We start from the raw sequence: 18,511 nt of genomic DNA on the forward strand, positions 1-18,511 counted from the left end.
GTGTTTTTGGGGTTTCTGGGGGTGTTTTTGGGGTTTCTGGGTGTATTTTTGGGGTATTTTTGGGTGTTTTTGGGGTATTTTTGGGTGTTTTTGGGGTTTCTGGGTGTATTTTTGGGGTTCCTGGGGTTGTTTTTGGGGTATTTTTGGGGTTCCTGGGGTTGTTTTTGGGGTTCTCCCCTAGATGAGGTCCATCAGGATGTTCTCCTCCATCACCCTGAGGGTCTGGAGACCCAAAATTTGGGAATTCCTGGGGGATTTTGGGGGTATTTTGGTGTTTTTGGGGTATTTTTGGGTGTTTTTGGGGTTTCTGGGGGTATTTTTGGGGTTCCTGGGGTTGTTTTTGGGGTTCCTCCCCTAGATGAGGTCCATCAGGATGTTCTCCTCCATCACCCTGAGGGTCTGAAGACCCCAAATTTGGGGGTTCCTGGGGTTGTTTTTGGGGTATTTTGTGGATTTTTGGGTTGTTTTGGGGTGTTTTTGGGGTTTCTGGGGGTGTTTTTGGGGTTTCTGGGGGTATTTTGGGGTTTTTGGGGTTCCCAGACCCCATTTTTGGGGTTCCCCCCTAGATGAGGTCCATCAGGATGTCCTCCTCCATCACCCTGAGGGTCTGGAGACCCCAAATTTGGGAATTCCTGGGGGATTTTGGGTGTTTTTGGGGGTGTTTTGGGGTTCCTGGGGGTGTTTTTGGGGTATTTTGTGGATTTTTGGGTTGTTTTGGGGTGTTTTTGGGGTTTCTGGGGGTATTTTGGGGTTTTTGGGGTTCCCAGACCCCATTTTTGGGGTTCCTCCCCTAGATGAGGTCCATCAGGATGTTCTCATCCACCACCCTGAGGGTCTGGAGACCCCAAATTTGGGAATTCCTGGGGGATTTTTGGGGTATTTTGGGGTATTTTGTGGATTTTTGGGTTGTTTTGGGGTGTTTTTGGGGTTTCTGGGTGTATTTTTGGGGTATTTTTGGGTGTTTTTGGGGTTTCTGGGGGTGTTTTTGGGGTTTTTGGGGTGTTTTTGGGGTTCCTCCCCTAGATGAGGTCCATCAGGATGTCCTCCTCCATCACGCTGGGGGTCTGCACGGGCTGGAGCCCCCCCGGGGGGACGGGACCCCTGGGGCCGGGGGGCAGCAGCATCTGCCCTGGGGGGGGGGAAAAGGGGGGTCAGGGGGGGACCCCAAAACCCTGGGGGGGGTCCCAGGGGTGGTTTTGGGGTCCCAGGGGTGGTTTTGGGGGTCCCAGTGGGGGTTTTGGGGTCCCAGGGGCAGTTTTGGGGTCCCAGAGGAGTTTTGGGGGTCCCAGGAAGGGTTTGGGGCGTCCCAGGATTGGTTTTGGGGTCCCAGGGGCAGTTTTGGTGTCCCAGGGGGGGTTTTGGGGTCCCAGAGGGGGTTTGGGGGTCCCAGGGGGGGTTTTGGGGGTCCCAGGATTGGTTTTGGGGGTCCCAGGATTGGTTTTGGGGATCCCAGGGGGGGTTTTGGGGGTCCCAGGATTGGTTTTGGGGGTCTCAGGGGTGGTTTTGGGGTCCCAGGGGCAGTTTTGGTGTCCCAGGGGGGGTTTTGGGGTCCCAGAGGGGGTTTGGGGGTCCCAGGGGTGGTTTTGGGGTCCCAGGGGCAGTTTTGGGGTCCCAGGGGGTGCCAGGGGGGTTTTGGGGGGTCCCAAGAAAGGTTTTGGGATCCCAGAGGGGATTTTGGGGGGTCCCAGAGGGGGTTTGGGGGTCCCAGGGGGGTTTTGGGGGGTCCCAGAGGAGTTTTGGGGGTCCCAGGAAGGGTTTGGGGCATCCCAGGATTGGTTTTGGGGTCCCAGGGGGGGGTTTCGGGGCGTCCCAGGGAGGTTTTGGGGCGTCCCAGGGGGGTTTTGGGGGGTCTCAGGGAGGGTTTTGGGGGATTTTTTTGGGATTTTTTTTTTGGGAATTGGGGTCGGGGTCAGGGGGATTTTTTGGGAAGGAGGGGGAGCGGGATTTTTGGGAAGTGGGGATTTTTTGGGAAGGAGGGGAAGGGTCCATGGTGGGATTTTTTTGGGGTTTTTTTTTTAATTTTTTTGGGATTTTTTTGGGATTATTTTGGGGGTTTTTTGGGATTTATTTTTTTGGGAATTGGGGTCAGAATCAGGGAATTTTTTGGGAATGGGGGGGGATCAGGGGGATTTTTTGGGAAGGAGGGGAAGGGTCCATGGTGGTATTTTTTTTGGTTTTTTTTTAGATTTTTTGGGGTTTTTTTTGGGATTATTTTGGGGTTTTTTTGGGATTATTTTGGGGTTTTTTTGGGTTTTTTTGGGGATTTTTTTGGGTTTTTTTGGGATTTTTTTTGGTTTTTTTTGGGATTTTTTTGGGGATTATTTTGGGGTTTTTTTGGGATTTATTTTTTTGGGAATTGGGGATCAGGGAATTTTTTGGGAATTGGGGGAGGGGGGGTGGGGGTCTCACTCACCTGGAATTGGGGCTCGGGGTCCCCCCAACTGCCCCGGCCAGGGCTGGCCCGGTGGGGGAGGGTGGAGGAGGGGCAGCTGCCCCGCCCCTCCCCCCCCCAGCCCTTGGTGGGGAGGGGGCAGCAGAGGCTGAGCCTGGGGGGGTCCCGGGGGGGGCTGCAGGTGATGAAGAGGCTGAGCTGGGGGGGGGACCCCCCCTTGGGGCTGGGGGAGACACAAAAAAAAGGGGGGGGAGGGGTTAGAGAGAGAGAGGGGGGAGGGGCACCCCAAAAATGAGCCGGGGTTGCCCCTCCCCCCACTCAAAATTGGAATTTTTTACCCATTTTTAGAGACCCCCCCCCCTCCCCAGAATGAAAATTCCCAAATTCCCGTGGGAAAGGCCCCAAAATTCCCCAAATCCCGAATTTTTTTGGGTGAAAATCCCCATTTTTTTGTGTGAAAATCCCCATTTTTTAGGTGATTATCTTCATTTTTTGGGGTGAAAATCCCCATTTTTTGGGGGTGTTAATCCCCATTTTTTGGGATGTAATTCCCCATTTTCAGTGTGATTTTTTTGGGTGTAAATCCCCATTTTTTTGTGTGAAAAATCCCCTTTTTTGGGTGAAAATCCCCATTTTTTGGGTGATTTTTTTGGGGTGAAAATCCCCATTTTTTGGGTGATTTTTGGGGTAAAAATCCCCATCTTTCGGGGTGTTAATCCCCATTTTTTTGGGTGTTAATCCCCATTTTTTGGGTAAAAATCCCCATTTTTTGGGGTGATAATCCCCATTTTTTGGGTGTAAATCCCCACTTTTTGGGGTGAAAATCCCCATTTTTTGGGTAAAAATCCCCATTTTTTTGGGGTGTTAATCCCCATTTTTTGGGTGATTTTTTTGGGTGATAATCCCCATTTTTTGGGTGATTTTCTGGGGTGTTAATCCCCATTTTTTGGGGGTGTAAATCCCCATTTTTTGGGGTGATAATCCCCATTTTTTAGGGTGATAATCCCCATTTTTTGGGGGTGAGAATCCCCATTTTTTGGGGGTGAAAATCCCCATTTTTAGGGTATAAATCCCCATTTTTAGGGTGTAAATCCCCATTTTTGGGGTGTTAATCCCCATTTTTTGGTGTGAAAATCCCCATTTTTTGGGGGTGTAAATCCCCATTTTTTGGGTGATTTTTTGGGGTGTAAATCCCCATTTTTTGGGGTGATAATCCCCATTTTTTGGGGTGTTAATCCCCATTTTTTGGGGTGTTAATCCCCATTTTTTGGGGTGTAAATCCCCATTTTTTAGGGTGTAAATCCCCATTTTTTGGGGTGTTAATCCCCATTTTTTGGGGTGAAAATCCCCACTTTTTGGGTGATTTTTGGGGTGATAATCCCCATTTTTTGGGGTGATAATCCCCATTTTTTGGGGGTGTAAATCCCCATTTTTTGGGGTGATAATCCCCATTTTTTGGGGTGTTAATCCCCATTTTTTGGGTGATTTTTTGGGTGATAATCCCCATTTTTTGGGTGATTTTTGGGGTAAAAATCCCCATCTTTCGGGGTGTTAATCCCCATTTTTTGGGGTGTTAATCCCCATTTTCAGTGTGATTTTTTGGGTGATAATCCCCATTTTTTGGGTGATTTTTTGGGGTGTTAATCCCCATTTTTTGGGGTGATAATCCCCATTTTTTAGGCTGTAAATCCCGATTTTTTGGGGGTGTAAATCCCCATTTTTTGGGGTGAAAATCCCCATTTTTTGGGTGATTTTTTGGGGTGATAATCCCCATTTTTTGGGGTGATAATCCCCATTTTTTGGGGTGTAAATCCCCATTTTTTGGGTAAAAATCCCCATTTTTTGGGGTGATAATCCCCATTTTTTGTGTGAAAATCCCCATTTTTTGGGGTGTAAATCCCCATTTTTTTGGGTGATAATCCCCATTTTTAGGGTGATAATCCCCATTTTTTAGGGTGTAAATCCCCATTTTTTAGGCTGTAAATCCCCATTTTTTAGGGTGATAATCCCCATTTTTTAGGGTGAAAATCCCCATTTTTTAGGGTGTTAATCCCCATTTTTTTGGATGAAAATCCCCATTTTTTGGGGTGTTAATCCCCATTTTTTGGGGTGAAAATCCCCACTTTTTGGGGTGAAAATCCCCATTTCTTGGGTGATTTTTGGGGTGATAATCCCCATTTTTTGGGGTGTAAATCCCCATTTTCAGTGTGATTTTTTGGGTGATAATCCCCATTTTTCAGGTGATTTTTTGGGTGATAATCCCCATTTTTTGGGGGTGATAATCCCCATTTTTTAGGCTGTAAATCCCCATTTTTTTGTGTGTAAATCCCCATTTCTTGACCCGTTTTTATTTCGGGGAGGGCTCCATCACTCACCGGCTGCTGGCTGAGCAGGAGGCTCCGCAGTTGGGGGTTGGCTCCGGGGTTTTGGGGGCGCAGCAGGGACCCCCCCCCGGCCTGGCTGGGCTGGGGGGGTCCGGCCTGGGGGGCTGCCGGGTTTTGGGGGGCTGGGGGAGGCGCTGGGGCCGTGGGGGGAGCAGGGGGGGGCTGTGGTTGTTGCTGTTGTTGGGCTCGGAGCTGTAACTGGGGGAGGGAAAAAGAAATGGGAGTGTTGGGGAGGCACCAAAAATGCCAAAGGGAGATTTTAAACACTCTCAGAGACACCAAAAACAACTTTAGATACCCAAAACCATCTGGAGAGACCCCAAAACAACCTGAGAGACCCCAAAACCATCTTTAGAGACCCCAAAACCATCTTTAGAGACCCCAAACAACCTGGAGAGACCCCAAAACCAACTTTAGAGACCCCAAAACAACCTGGAGAGACCCCAAAACCAACTTTAGATACCCAAAACCATCTTGAGGAGAGACCCCAAAACCAACTTTAGATACCCAAAACAACCTGGAGAGACCCCAAAACCATCTTTAGAGACCCCAAAACCATCTTGAGAGACCCCAAACAACCTGGAGAGACCCCAAAACCAACTTTAGAGACCCCAAAACAACCTGGAGAGACCCCAAAACCAACTTTAGAGACCCCAAAACAACCCGGAGAGACCCCAAAACCATCTTTAGAGACCCCAAAACCATCTTTAGAGACCCCAAAACAACCTGGAGAGACCCCAAAACCAACTTTAGAGACCCCAAAACCAACTTTAGATACCCAAAACCATCTTGAGAGACCCCAAAACAACCTGGAGAGACCCCAAAACCAACTTTAGAGACCCCAAAACAACCCGGAGAGACCCCAAAACCATCTTTAGAGACCCCAAAACCATCTTTAGAGACCCCAAAACCATCTTGAGAGACCCCAAACCACCCTCAGAGACCCCAAAAACACCTTTAGAGACCCCAAACCACCCTCAGAGACCCCAAAATCATCTTTAGAGACCCCAAAATCATCTTTAGAGATCCCAAAACCAACTTTAGATACCCAAAACAACCTGGAGAGACCCCAAAACCATCTGGAGAGACCCCAAACCACCCTCAGAGACCCCAAAACAACCTGGAGAGACCCCAAAACCAACTTTAGAGACCCCAAAACCATCTGGAGAGACCCCAAACCACCCTCAGGAATCCCCAACCACCCTCAGGGACCCCAAAAACACCCTCAGGGACCCCAAACCACCCTTAGAAACCCCAAAATCATCTGGAGAGACCCCAAAACCACCCTCAGGGTCCCAAAATCATCTTTAGAGACCCCCAAATCCCCTCAAAAACCCAACCCAAGCCTCAAAACCCCCCAAAAACCCAACCCAAGCCTCAAATCCACTCAAAATCCCTCCAAAAACCCAACCCAAGCCTCAAATCCACTCAAAACCCCCCCCAAAACCCAACCCCTGAGCCTCAAATCCCCCCAAATCCCCCCAAAAACCCAAACCAAGCCTCAAATCCACTCAAAACCCCCCCAAAACCCAAACCAAGCCCCAAATGCCCCCAAAACCCCCCAAAAACCCAAACCAAGCCTCAAATCCCCCCAAATCCCCCCAAAAACCCAACCCAAGCCTCAAATCCCCCCAAAAACCCAACCCAAGCCTCAAATCCACTCAAAACCCCCCCAAAACCCAAACCAAGCCCCAAATCCCCCCAAATTCCGCCAAAAACCCAACCCAAGCCTCAAATCCCACCAAATCCCCCCCAAAACCCAACCCAAGCCTCAAATCCCCCCAAATCCCCCCAAAAATCCAAACCAAGCCTCAAATCCCCCCAAAACCCCCCCAAAACCCAAACCAAGCCTCAAATCCACTCAAAACCCCCCCAAAAACCCAACCCCTGAGCCTCAAATCCACTCAAAACCCCCCAAAAACCCAAACCAAGCCCCAAATCCCCCCAAATCCCCCCAAAAACCCAACCCAAGCCTCAAATCCACTCAAAACCCCCCCAAAAACCCAACCCAAGCCTCAAATCCCCCCAAATACCCAACCCAAGCCTCAAATCCCACCAAATCCCCCCAAAAACCCAAACCCTGAGCCTCAACTGCCCTCAAAACCCCCCCAAAACCCAAACCAAGCCTCAAATCCCCCCAAAACCCCCCCAAAACCCAAACCAAGCCTCAAATCCCCCAAATCCCCCCAAAAACCCAAACCAAGCCCCAAATCCCCCCAAAACCCCCCAAAAACCCAAACCAAGCCCCAAAACCCCCCAAAACCCCCCAAAAATCTCCCCCAGACCAGGCTCTGCTGCCGCTGCTGCTCCTCCATGATCCCGACCTGCGCCAGACCTGGGCTCACCTGGGACGGGGGAATGGGGGGTTCAGGGGGGCTCCAGGGATGAGAACCCCAAATCCCATAAAAAACACCTCAAATCCCACAAAATTACCCCAAATCCCACAAAAAATACCCCAAATCTCACAAAAATCACCTCAAATTCCACAAAAACCACCCCAAATCCCATAAAAAACACCCCAAATCTCACAAAAATCACCTCAAATTCCACAAAAACCACCCCAAATCCCACAAAAAACACCCCAAATCCCACAAAGAACACCCGAAATCCCACAGAAACCACTCCAAATCCCACAAAAAAACCCTCAAATCCCACAAAAAACACCCCAAATCCCACAAAATGATCCCAAATCCCATAAAAACGAGCCCAAATCCCACAAAACCCACCCAAAATCCCACAAAAAACACCCCAAATCCCACAAAAAACACCCCAAATCCCACAAAATGATCCCAAATCCCATAAAAACGAGCCCAAATCCCACAAAAAACACCCCAAATCCCACAAAAAACACCCCAAATCCCACAGAAAACACCTCAAATCCCACAAAAAACACCTCAAATCCCACAAAAAACACCTCAAATCCCACAAAAACCACCCCAAATCCCCCAAAAAACACCCCAAATCCCCCAAAAAACACCTCAAATCCCACAAAAACCACCCCAAATCCCACAAAAACCACCCCAAATCCCACAAAAACCATCCCAAATCCCACAAAAACCACCCCAAATCCCACAAAAAAACCCTCAAATCCCACAAAAAACACCCCAAATCTCACAAAATGATCCCAAATCCCATAAAAACCAGCCCAAATCCCACAAAAACCAGCCCAAATCCCACAAAAATCACCCCAAATCCCACAAAAACCACCCCAAATCCCACAGAAACCACCACAAATCCCACAAAAACCACGCCAAATCCCACAAAAACCACCCCAAATCCCACAAAGAACACCCGAAATCCCACAAAATGATCCCAAATCCCATAAAAACGAGCCCAAATCCCACAAAAATCACCCCAAATCCCACAGAAACCACCCCAAATCCCACAAAACTACCCCCAAATCTCACAAAAATCACCTCAAATTCCACAAAAACCACCCAAAATCCCACAAAAAACACCCCAAATCACACAAAAAACACCCCAAATCACACAAAAACCATCCCAAATCCCACAAAAACCACTCCAAATCCCACAAAGAACACCCGAAATCCCACAAAAAAACCCTCAAATCCCATAAAAAACACCCAAATCTCACAAAAACCACCCCAAATCCCACAAAAACCACCCCAAATCCCACAAAAACCACCCCAAATCCCCCAAAAAACACCCCAAATCCCACAAAAAACACCTCAAATCCCACAAAAAACACCTCAAATCCCACAAAAAACACCCCAAATCCCACAGAAAACACCCGAAATCCCATAAAAAACACCCGAAATCCCACAAAAAACACCCCAAATCCCACAAAAAACACCCAAAATCCCCCCTTACCTGCGGCTGAACCCCTGAGGTGACGGGGAGGGTCCCCGGCTGCTTGGGCAGGAATGGGGGAGCCCCAGGAACAGGGGCCGAGCCCCCCAGCTGTGGGGAAAGGAAAATTTGGGGTCTGGGGGCGCAGCAAAGACCCCAAAAAAGAGATTTGGGGACATCAAAGACACCCCAAAAAGAGTGGGGGGACAGGAAGGAGCCCTCAAGAAAGAGATGGTGGCGCTGAGGGTGGAGGGGTGGGAAACGTGAGGGGAGAAAAGGGCGGGAAAACGTGAAGGGAAAAGGGTGGAAATGTGAGGTGAAAAGAGCAGAAAATGTGAGAGGAAAAGAGTGGGAAATGTGAGAGGAAAAGAGTGAGAAATGTGAGGGGGAAAGAGTGGGAAATGAGAGGGAAAAAGGGTGCGAAATGTGAGGTGAAAAGAGTAGAAAATGTGAGAGGAAAAGAGTGGGAAACGTGAGGGGAGAAAAGGGCGGGAAACATGAAGGGAAAAGGGTGGAAATGTGAGGTGAAAAAAGTAGAAAATGGGAGGGGAAAAGAGCGGGAAACGTGAGGGGAGAAAAAGAGCGGGAAACGTGAGGGGAGAAAAGAGAGGGAAACGTGAGTGGAGAAAAGAGTGGGGAAAAAAAAAGAGAAAAAAAAAAGATAAAAAGAAAAAAATACAGATTTGGGACATAAAAGACACCGCAAAAAGAGTGGGGAGACAGGAACAACACCTCAAGAAAGAGATGGCGGCGCTTGTGGAGGAAGCAAAGAGCGACCCAGCACATAAAAGGATTGAGGGGTGGGAAATGTGAGGGGAGAAAAGGGCGGGAAACGTGAAGGGAAAAGGTGGAAATGTGAGGTGAAAAGAGTAGAAAATGTGAGAGGAAAAGAGTGGGAAATGTGAGGGGAGAAAAGGGTGGGAAACATGAAGGGAAAAGGGTGGAAATGTGAGGTGAAAAAAGTAGAAAATGTGAGAGGAAAAGAGTGGGAAATGTGAGAGGAAAAGAGTGAGAAATGTGAGGGGAAAAGGGTGGGAAATGAGAGGGAAAAAGGGTGCGAAATGTGAGGTGAAAAGAGTAGAAAATGTGAGAGGAAAAGAGCGGGAAACGTGAGGGGAGAAAAGAGCGGAAAACGTGAGGGGAGAAAAGGGCGGGAAACGTGAGGGGAGAAAAGAGTAGGGAAAAAAAAAGAGAAAAAAAAAAAGAGAAAAAGAAAAAAATACAGATTTGGGACATAAAAGACACCGCAAAAAGAGTGGGGAGACAGGAACAACCCCTCAGGAAAGAGATGGTGGCGCTTGTGAGGGAAGCAAAGAGCGACCCAGCACATAAAAGGATTGAGGGGTGGGAAACGTGAGGGGAAAAAGGCGAAAAAGGTGAGGAGAAACAGGACGGGAATCATGAGAGGAGAAAAGAGTGGGAAACATGAAGGGAAAAGGGTGGAAATGTGAGGGGAAAAAAGTAGAAAATGGGAGGGGAAAAGAGCGGGAAACGTGAGGGGAGAAAAGGGCGGGAAAAGGTGAGGGGAGAAAAGGGCGGGAATCGTGAGGGGAGGAAGGCAGAAAAGGTGAGGAGAAACAGGATGGGAATCGTGAGAGGAGAAAAGAGTGGAAAACATGAAAGGAAAAGGGTGGAAATGTGAGGTGAAAAGGGTAGAAAATGTGAGGGGAAAAGAGCGGGAAACGTGAGGGGAGAAAAGGGCGGGAAAAGGTGAGGGGAGAAAAGAGCGGGAAACGTGAGGGGAGGAAAAAGTGGGAAAAGAAAAAAAGATAAAAAAACTGATTTGGGACATCAAAGACACCCCAAAAAAGAGTGTAAGGACAGCAACAACCCCTCCAGAAAGAGATGGCGGCGTTTGTGAGGGAAGCAAAGAGCGACCCAGCACATAAAAGGCTTGAAGGTAGGAGAAATCCGTGAGGGCCTGCGGGATTTTGGGGGTGGTTTTGAGGGGTTTTTTGGGGTGTTTTTGGGGGGCTCACCCCACGCTGCTGGTCCATCTTGTGCTGCTGCACCTGCTTGTGGTTGGTGATGACCTGGCGGATGCCGTTGACGAAGCCGCTCTGGTCGTTGGGGATGAGGCCCATGAAGATTTTCTTCTTGGAGGAGTAGAGCAGCATCAGCACCCGCACCTCGCAGGGCGCCGTGTGAGGGAAGTGCACGCAGCCGGCCTGGGGGGAAAAGTGGGAATGAAGCAGGAATGGGGTGGGAATAGGAATAGGAATGGGGTGGGAGAGGTTTTGGGGTCTCTGAGGGTGGTTTTGGGGTCTCTAAAGATGGTTTTGGGGTCTCTAAAGGTGGTTTTGGGGTCTCTGAGGTGGTTTTGGGGTCCCTGAGGGTGGTTAAAAAGTCTCTGAAGGTGATTTTGGGGTTCCTGAGGTGTTTTTGGGGTCTCTGAAGGTGGTTTTGGGGTCTCTGAGGTGGTTTTGGGGTTCCTGAGTTGGTTCAGGGTCGCTCCAGGTGGTTTTTGGGTGCTCTAAAGATGGTTTTGGGGTCTCTAAAGGTGGTTTTGGTGACCCTGAGGTGTTTTTGGGGTTGTTCCAGGTGGTTTTGGGGTCTCTGAGGTGGTTTTGGGGTCTCTGAGGGTGGTTTTGGGGTCTCTAAAGGTGATTTTGGGGTCCCTGAGGTGTTTTTGGAGTCCCTGAGGGTGGTTAAAAAGTCTCTGAAGGTGGTTTTGGGGTTCCTGAGGGTGGTTCTGAGGTTCCTGAGGTGGTTTTGGGGTCTCTGAGGTGGTTTTGGTGACCCTGAGGTGTTTTTGGGGTTGTTCCAGGTGGTTTTGGGGTCTCTGAGGTGGTTTTGGGGTTCCTGAGTTGGTTCAGGGTCGCTCCAGGTGGTTTTTGGGTGCTCTAAAGATGGTTTTGGGGTCTCTAAAGGTGGTTTTGGTGACCCTGAGGTGTTTTTGGGGTTGTTCCAGGTGGTTTTGGGGTATCTGAGGGTGGTTTTGGGGTCTCTGAGGGTGGTTTTGGGGTCTCTGAGGTGGTTTTGGGGTATCTGAGGGTCCATTTGGGTCTCTAAAGGTGGTTTTGGGGTTCCTAAAGATGATTTTGGGATCTCTAAAGGTGGTTTTGGTGACCCTGAGGTGTTTTTGGGGTTGTTCCAGGTGGTTTTGGGGTCTCTGAGGTGGTTTTGGGGTCTCTGAAGGTGGTTTTGGGGTCTCTGAGGTGGTTTTGGGGTTCCTGAGTTGGTTCAGGGTCGCTCCAGGTGGTTTTTGGGTGCTCTAAAGATGGTTTTGGGGTCTCTAAAGGTGGTTTTGGTGACCCTGAGGTGTTTTTGGGGTTGTTCCAGGTGTTTTTGGGGTTTCTGAAGGTGGTTTTGGGGTATCTGAGGGTGATTTTGGGGTCTCTGAAGGTGGTTTTGGGGTCTCTGAGGTGGTTTTGGGGTATCTGAGGGTCCATTTGGGGTCTCTAAAGGTGGTTTTGGGGTTCCTAAAGATGGTTTTGGGGTCTCTAAAGGTGGTTTTGGTGACCCTGAGGTGTTTTTGGGGTTGTTCCAGGTGGTTTTGGGGTCTCTGAGGTGGTTTTGGGGTCTCTGAGGGTGGTTTTGGGGTCTCTAAAGATGGTTTTGGGGTCCCTGAGGTGTTTTTGGGGTCCCTGAGGGTGGTTTTGGGGTCTCTGAAGGTGGTTTTGGGGTCTCTGAGGTGGTTTTGGGATCCCTGAGGGTGGTTAAAAAGTCTCTGAAGTTGGTTTTGGGGTTCCTGAGGGTGGTTCTGAGGTTCCTGAGGTGGTTTTGGGGTCTCTAAAGCTGGTTTTGGTGACCCTGAGGTGTTTTTGGGGTTGTTCCAGGTGGTTTTGGGGTCTCTGAGGTGGTTTTGGGGTATCTGAGGGTCAATTTGGGGTCTCTAAAGGTGGTTTTGGGGTTCCTAAAGATGGTTTTGGGGTCTCTGAGGTGGTTTTGGTGACCCTGAGATGGTTTTGGGGTTGTTCCAGGTGGTTTTGGGGTTGTTCCAGGTGGTTTTGGGGTATCTGAGGGTCCATTTTGGGTCTCTAAAGGTGGTTTTGGGGTCCCTGAGGTGTTTTTGGGGTCCCTGAGGGTGGTTAAAAAGTCTCTGAAGGTGGTTTTGGGGTTCCTGAGGATGGTTCTGAGGTTCCTGAGGTGGTTTTGGGGTCTCTAAAGGTGGTTTTGGTAACCCTGAGGTGTTTTTGGGGTTGTTCCAGGTGGTTTTGGGGTCTCTGAGGTGGTTTTGGGGTCTCTGAGGTGGTTTTGGGGTTCCTGAGTTGGTTCAGGGTCGCTCCAGGTGGTTTTTGGGGTCTCTAAAGGTGGTTTTGGGGTCTCTGAGGGTGGCTTTAGGGTCCCTGAGGTGTTTTTGGGGTCTCTAAAGATGGTTTTGGTGACCCTGAGGTGTTTTTGGGGTTGTTCCAGGTGGTTTTGGGGTCTCTGAGGTGGTTTTGGGGTATCTGAGGTGGTTTTGGGGTATCTGAGGGTGGTTTTGGGGTCTCTAAAGGTGGTTTTGGGTGCTCTAAAGATGGTTTTGGGGTCTCTGAGGTGGTTTTGGTGACCCTGAGGTGTTTTTGGGGTTGTTCCAGGTGGTTTTGGGGTATCTGAGGGTCCATTTGGGGTCTCTAAAGATGGTTTTGGGGTCTCTGAGAGTGGTTTTGGGGTCTCTAAAGATGGTTTTGGGGTCTCTGAGAGTGGTTTTGGGGTCTCTAAAGATGGTTTTGGGGTCTCTAAAGGTGGTTTTGGGGTCCCTGAGGTGTTTTTGGGGTCTCTAAAGGTGGTTTTGGTGACCCTGAGGTGTTTTTGGGGTTGTTCCAGGTGGTTTTGGGGTCTCTGAGGTGGTTTTGGGGTATCTGAGGTGGTTTTGGTGACCCTGAAGTGGTTTTGGGGTCTCTGAGGGTGGTTTTGGGGTCTCTGAGGGTGGTTTTGGGATCGCTCCAGGTGGTTTTGGGGTTGCTCCAGTTGATTTTGGGGTTCCTGAGGTGGTTTTGGGGTCTCTGATGTGTTTCTGGGATCTCTAAAGATGTTTTTGGGGTCTCTGAGAATGTTTTTGGGGTCCCTGAGGTGATTTTGGGATCTCTAAAGATGATTTTCGGGTCTCTGAGGGTGGTTCTGGGGTTCCTGAGGTGATTTTTGGGGTCCCTGAGGTGTTTTTGGGGTCCCTGAGGTGTTTTTGGGATCTCTAAAGATGTTTCTGGGGTCCCTGAGGTGATTTTGGGGTCCCTGAGGTGATTTTGGGGTCCCTGAGATGATTTTGGGGTCCCTGAGGTGATTTTTGGGGTCTCTAAAGGTGATTTTGGGGTCCCTGAGGTGATTTTGGGGTCCCTGAGGTGATTTTGGGGTCCCTGAGGTGATTTTTGGGGTCCCTGAGGTAATTTTGGGGTCTCTGAGGTGATTTTTGGGGTCCCTGAGGTGTTTTTGGGGTCCTTACGAAGCCGTTGCCCATGATCCTGTAGAGCCCCTTGAGCGACTCCAGGTCCTTGTTGGTGAAATGGAACTGAACCATTCGGGAATTCCGGAAAAGGGGACCCAGGGTGGTCTGGAGGGGCCAAAAAATGGGGTCAGGACCCCCCAAATCCCACAAAAACCAGCCCAAAACCCCCAAAAAATCCAAATCCCACAAAAAACTGCCTTGAATCCCACAAAAATTACCCCAAATCCCACAAAAAACCCCAAAAATCCTACAAAAAAACTCCTCAAATCCCACAAAAACCGACCCCAAATCCCAAAAAATGACCCCAAATCCCCCAAAATGACCCCAAATCCCAAAAAATGACCCCAAATCCCCCAAAATGAGCCCAAATTCCCCAAAATGAGCCCAAATCCCCCAAAATGAGCCCAAATCCCACAAAATGACCCCAAATCCCCCAAAATGACCCAAAATCCCCCAAAATGACCCAAAATCCCCCCAAAATGAGCCCAAATTCCTCCAAAATGAGCCCAAATCCCCCAAAATGAGCCCAAATCCCCCAAAATGAACCAAAGTCCCACAAAAAAAATCTCAAATCCCAAAAAATGACCCCAAATCCTCCAAAATGACCTCAAATCCCACAAAAAAACCCCTAAATCCCACAGAAACCACCCCAAATCCCACAAAATGACCCCAAACCCCAAAAAACGACCCAAAATCCCACAAAAACCACCCCAAACCCCACAAAAAAATCTCAAATCCCACAAAAATGACCCCAAATCCCACAAAAAACACCAAAAATGTCACAAAAATCACCAAAAATCCCACAAAAAAAATCTCAAATTCCAAAAAATGACCCCAAATCCCAAAAAATGACCCCAAATTCCCCAAAATGACCCCAAATTCCCCCAAAATGACCCAAAATCCCCCAAAATGACCCAAAATCCCCCAAAATGACCCAAATCCCCCCAAAATGAGCCCAAATCTGACCAGGAGCTGCTGTGGGATCAGCTGCATGATCAACTTCTGCGGCCACTGATCCGTTTTCCTGGGAAAAACAGGGAAAAATGAGGAAAAATGAGGAAAAATGAGGAAAAATGAGGTGATTTTGGGGTTCCCCTCATTCCAGGACCACCCCCCACGTCCCAAAATTTCAACACCACCCCAAAAGTCAAACAGGACCCCCCAAAATCTCCCCAAATTCCCCAAAAATCCTCCCAAAATCCCCAAAACATCTCCCAAAAATCACTCAAAATTCCCCAAAATCCTTTAAAAAATCCCCCCAAAAAAATCCCCAAAAATTCCCAAAAAATCCCCCAAAATTCCCCCAAAATTCTTCCAAAATCCCCCAAAATTCCCAAAAAATCCCCCAAAATCCCCAAAAAATCCCCAAAAAATCTCCAAAAAAATCCCAAAAAATCCCCCCCAAAATAAAAAAAAAATTAAAAAAAAACCCCAAAAAATTCCCAAAAAATCCCCAAAAAATCAAAAAAAATCCCCAAAAAATCCCAAAAATTCCCCCCAAAAATTTCCTAAAATCTCTCCCAAAATCCCCCCAAAATCTCAAATAAATCCCCCAAAAATTCCCCAAAATTCCCCCAGAAAGCCCCAAAAAATCCCCCCAAAAATTTCCCAAAATCCCCAAAAAGTCCCCAAAAAATCCCCAAAAAAATCCCCCCAAAATCCCCAAAATCCCAAAAAAATCCCCCCAAAATCTCCAAAAATCCCCAAAGATCCCCCCAAAATCCCCCCCCCAAAAATCCCCCCAAAAATCCCTCAAAAAATTCCCCAAAATCCTTTAAAAAATCCCAAAAAATCCCCAAAAAATCCCTCCAAATTCTCAAAAATCCCCCAAAAATTCCCCCAAAAATCCCCAAAAAATCCAAAAAAATCCCCCAAAAATCCCAAAATCCCCCAATAATCCCAAAATCCCCCCAAAATCCCAAAATCCCCAAAAAATCCCCAAAAAATCCCCTAAAAAAATTCCAAAAAATCCCCCGCAAAATAAAAAAAAATTAAAAAAAAACCCCAAAAAATTCCCAAAAAATCCCCAAAAATCCCCAAAAAATCCCCAAAAATTCCCCAAAATCCTTTAAAAAATAAAAAAAAAATCCCAAAAAGTCCCCAAAAATTCCCAAAAAATCCCCCAAAAATCCCTCAAAATCCTTTTAAAAATCCCCCAAAAATCCCAAAAAATCTCCAAAAAAATCCCCCAAAAAATCTCCCAAAATTCCCAAAAATCCCCCCAAAATTTCCCAAAATCCCCAAAAAATCCCAAAAAAATCCCCAAAAAATCCCTCCAAAATTCCCCCAAAAATCCCCCAAAATCCCCAAAAAATCCCTCAAAATCCAAAAAAAAATCCCCAAAAAATCCCCTAAAAATTCCAAAAAATCCCCCAAAAAATCCCCAAAAATCCCCCTAAAAATAAAAAAAAAATTAAAAAAAACCCCAAAAAATTCCCAAAAAATCCCCCAAAAATCCCCCAAAAAAATCCCAAAAAATTCCCAAAGTTCCCAAAATCCCCAAATTCCCCAAAATCCCCCCAAAATTCCCAAACTCACAGGTTTTCCTCGGCGTTGACGTAAACCTGGCAGGGCAGGGACCGCGTCAGCTTCGTGCTCGAATCCACCAGGGCCGGTTTGGGTTTCTGGGTTTGGGAATTTTGGGGTCCCCGAGGGGATTTTGGGGTCACCAAAAAGATTTGGGGTCCCAGGAAGGATTTTTTGGGGTTTTGGAATTTGGAATTGTGGGGTTTGTTCATCTCAGGGGTTGGTGGAGGGGTAGAGAACCCACAAAATTCAACTGAAATGGCCCCAAAATCTCTAAAATGCCCCAAAATATCCCCCAAATCCCCCCCAAATCCTCCCAAAATCCCCCAAATCTCCCTCAAATGCCCCAAAATCCCCCCCAAATCCTCCCAAAATCCCCCCAAATCCCCCCAAATCCCTGCAGGACCCCCCCAGACCCCCTAAAAATCCCCCCCAAATTCCTCCAAAATCCCCCCAATCTCCCCCAAATCCCTGCAGGACCCCCCAAATCCCCCCCAGACCCCCCAAATCCCCCCCAAAATCCCCCCAAATCCCCCCCAAACCCTCCCAAAATCCCCCCCAGACCCCCCAAATCCCCCCCAAAATCCCCCCAAATCCCCCCCAAACCCTCCCAAAATCCCCCCCAGACCCCCCAAATCCCCCCCAACCCCCCAGAATCCCCCCAAAATCTCCCCAAATCCCCCCAAAATCCGCCAAACTCCCCCCAAATCCCCCCAGACCTCCCCAAATCCCCCCCAGACCCCCCCAAATCCCCCCAGACCTCCCCAAATCCCCCCAAAATCCCCCCCAAATCCCTCCCAGACCCTCCCCAAATCCCCCCCAGATGCCCCCAAACCCCCCAAAACCTCCCCAAACCCCCCAAAATCCCCCTGAACCCCCCCAAATCCCCCCAAATCCCCCCAAAATCCCCCCCAAATCCCCTCAAACTCCCCCCAAAATTCATCAAATCCCCCCAGACCTCCCCAAATTCCCCCAGACCCCCCCAAATCCTCCCCAATTCCCCCCAAATCCCCCCCAGACCCCCCCAAATCCTCCCCAAATCCCCCCAGACCCCCCCAAATCCCCCCCAAAACCCCCCAAATCCCCCCAGACCCCCCCTCAAATCCCTGCAGGACCCCCCAGACCTCCCAAAATCCCCCCAAATCCCCCCCAAACCCTCCCAAAACCCCCCAAATCTCCCCCAAATCCCCCCCAAATCCCCCCCGACCCCTCAAAACTGCCCCAAATCCCCCCAAATCTCCCCCAAAACCCCTGCAGGACCCCCAAATCCCCCCCAAATCCCTCCAGACCCCCCAAATCCTCCCCAAATCCCCCCCAACCTCTCCCCAAGCCCCCCAAATCTCCCCCAAATCCCCCCCAGACCCCCCAAATCTCCCCCAAATCCTCCCCAAATCCCCCCAGACCCCCCCAAATCCCCCCCAGACCCCCCAAATCCTCCCCAATTCCCCCAAAATCCCCCCAAATCCCCCCAAAATCCCCCCAAAATCCCCCAAACTCCCCCCAAAATTCATCAAACCCCCCCAGACCCCCCCAAATCCCCCCAGACCCCCCAAATCCCCCCAAGCCCTCCCAAAACCCCCCAGACCCCCCAAATCCTCCCAAAATCCCCCCCAAATCCCCCCCAAAATTCATCAAATCCCCCCAGACCCCCCAAATCCCCCCCAGACCCCCCAAATCTCCCCCAAATCCCCCCAGACCCCCCCAAATCCCCCCCAGACCCCCCAAATCCTCCCCAATTCCCCCAAAATCCCCCCAAATCCCCCCAAAATCCCCCAAAATCCCCCAAAATCCCCCCAAAATTCATCAAATCCCCCCAGACCCCCCCAAATCCTCCCCAAATCCCCCAGACCCCCCCAAATCCTCCCCAATTCCCCCCAAATCCCCCTGAACCCCCCCAAATCCCCCCAAAATCCCCCCAAACCCCCCAGAATCCCCCCAAATCTCCCCAAATCCCCCCAAAATCCCCCAAACTCCCCCCAAATCCCCCCAAAATCCCCCCAAACTCCCCAAAATCCCCCCAGACCTCCCCAAATC

General features: G+C 49.2%; 1 protein-coding gene across 1 annotated transcript in view; it reads right to left on the reverse strand.

The window, feature by feature from the left end:
• Positions 1–427: 427 nt before the first annotated feature.
• MED25 (mediator complex subunit 25) overlaps positions 428–18,511 on the reverse strand; it is a 32,502-nt gene continuing 14,418 nt past the window's right edge. The window contains exons 10-18 of the mRNA XM_058859575.1: positions 16,490–16,575; positions 14,918–14,975; positions 13,949–14,056; positions 10,566–10,754; positions 8,608–8,697; positions 7,062–7,121; positions 4,768–4,974; positions 2,414–2,615; positions 428–1,129 (exon numbers count right to left, since the gene is read on the reverse strand). Of these exons, the coding sequence (XP_058715558.1) occupies positions 1,020–1,129; positions 2,414–2,615; positions 4,768–4,974; positions 7,062–7,121; positions 8,608–8,697; positions 10,566–10,754; positions 13,949–14,056; positions 14,918–14,975; positions 16,490–16,575 (1,110 nt within the window). The 3' untranslated portion in view covers positions 428–1,019. The remainder of the gene's footprint in view (positions 1,130–2,413; positions 2,616–4,767; positions 4,975–7,061; positions 7,122–8,607; positions 8,698–10,565; positions 10,755–13,948; positions 14,057–14,917; positions 14,976–16,489; positions 16,576–18,511) is intronic.

Source organism: Poecile atricapillus, chromosome 30 (genome assembly GCF_030490865.1).
Source record: "Poecile atricapillus isolate bPoeAtr1 chromosome 30, bPoeAtr1.hap1, whole genome shotgun sequence".
Classification (NCBI taxonomy): Eukaryota; Metazoa; Chordata; class Aves; order Passeriformes; family Paridae; genus Poecile; species Poecile atricapillus.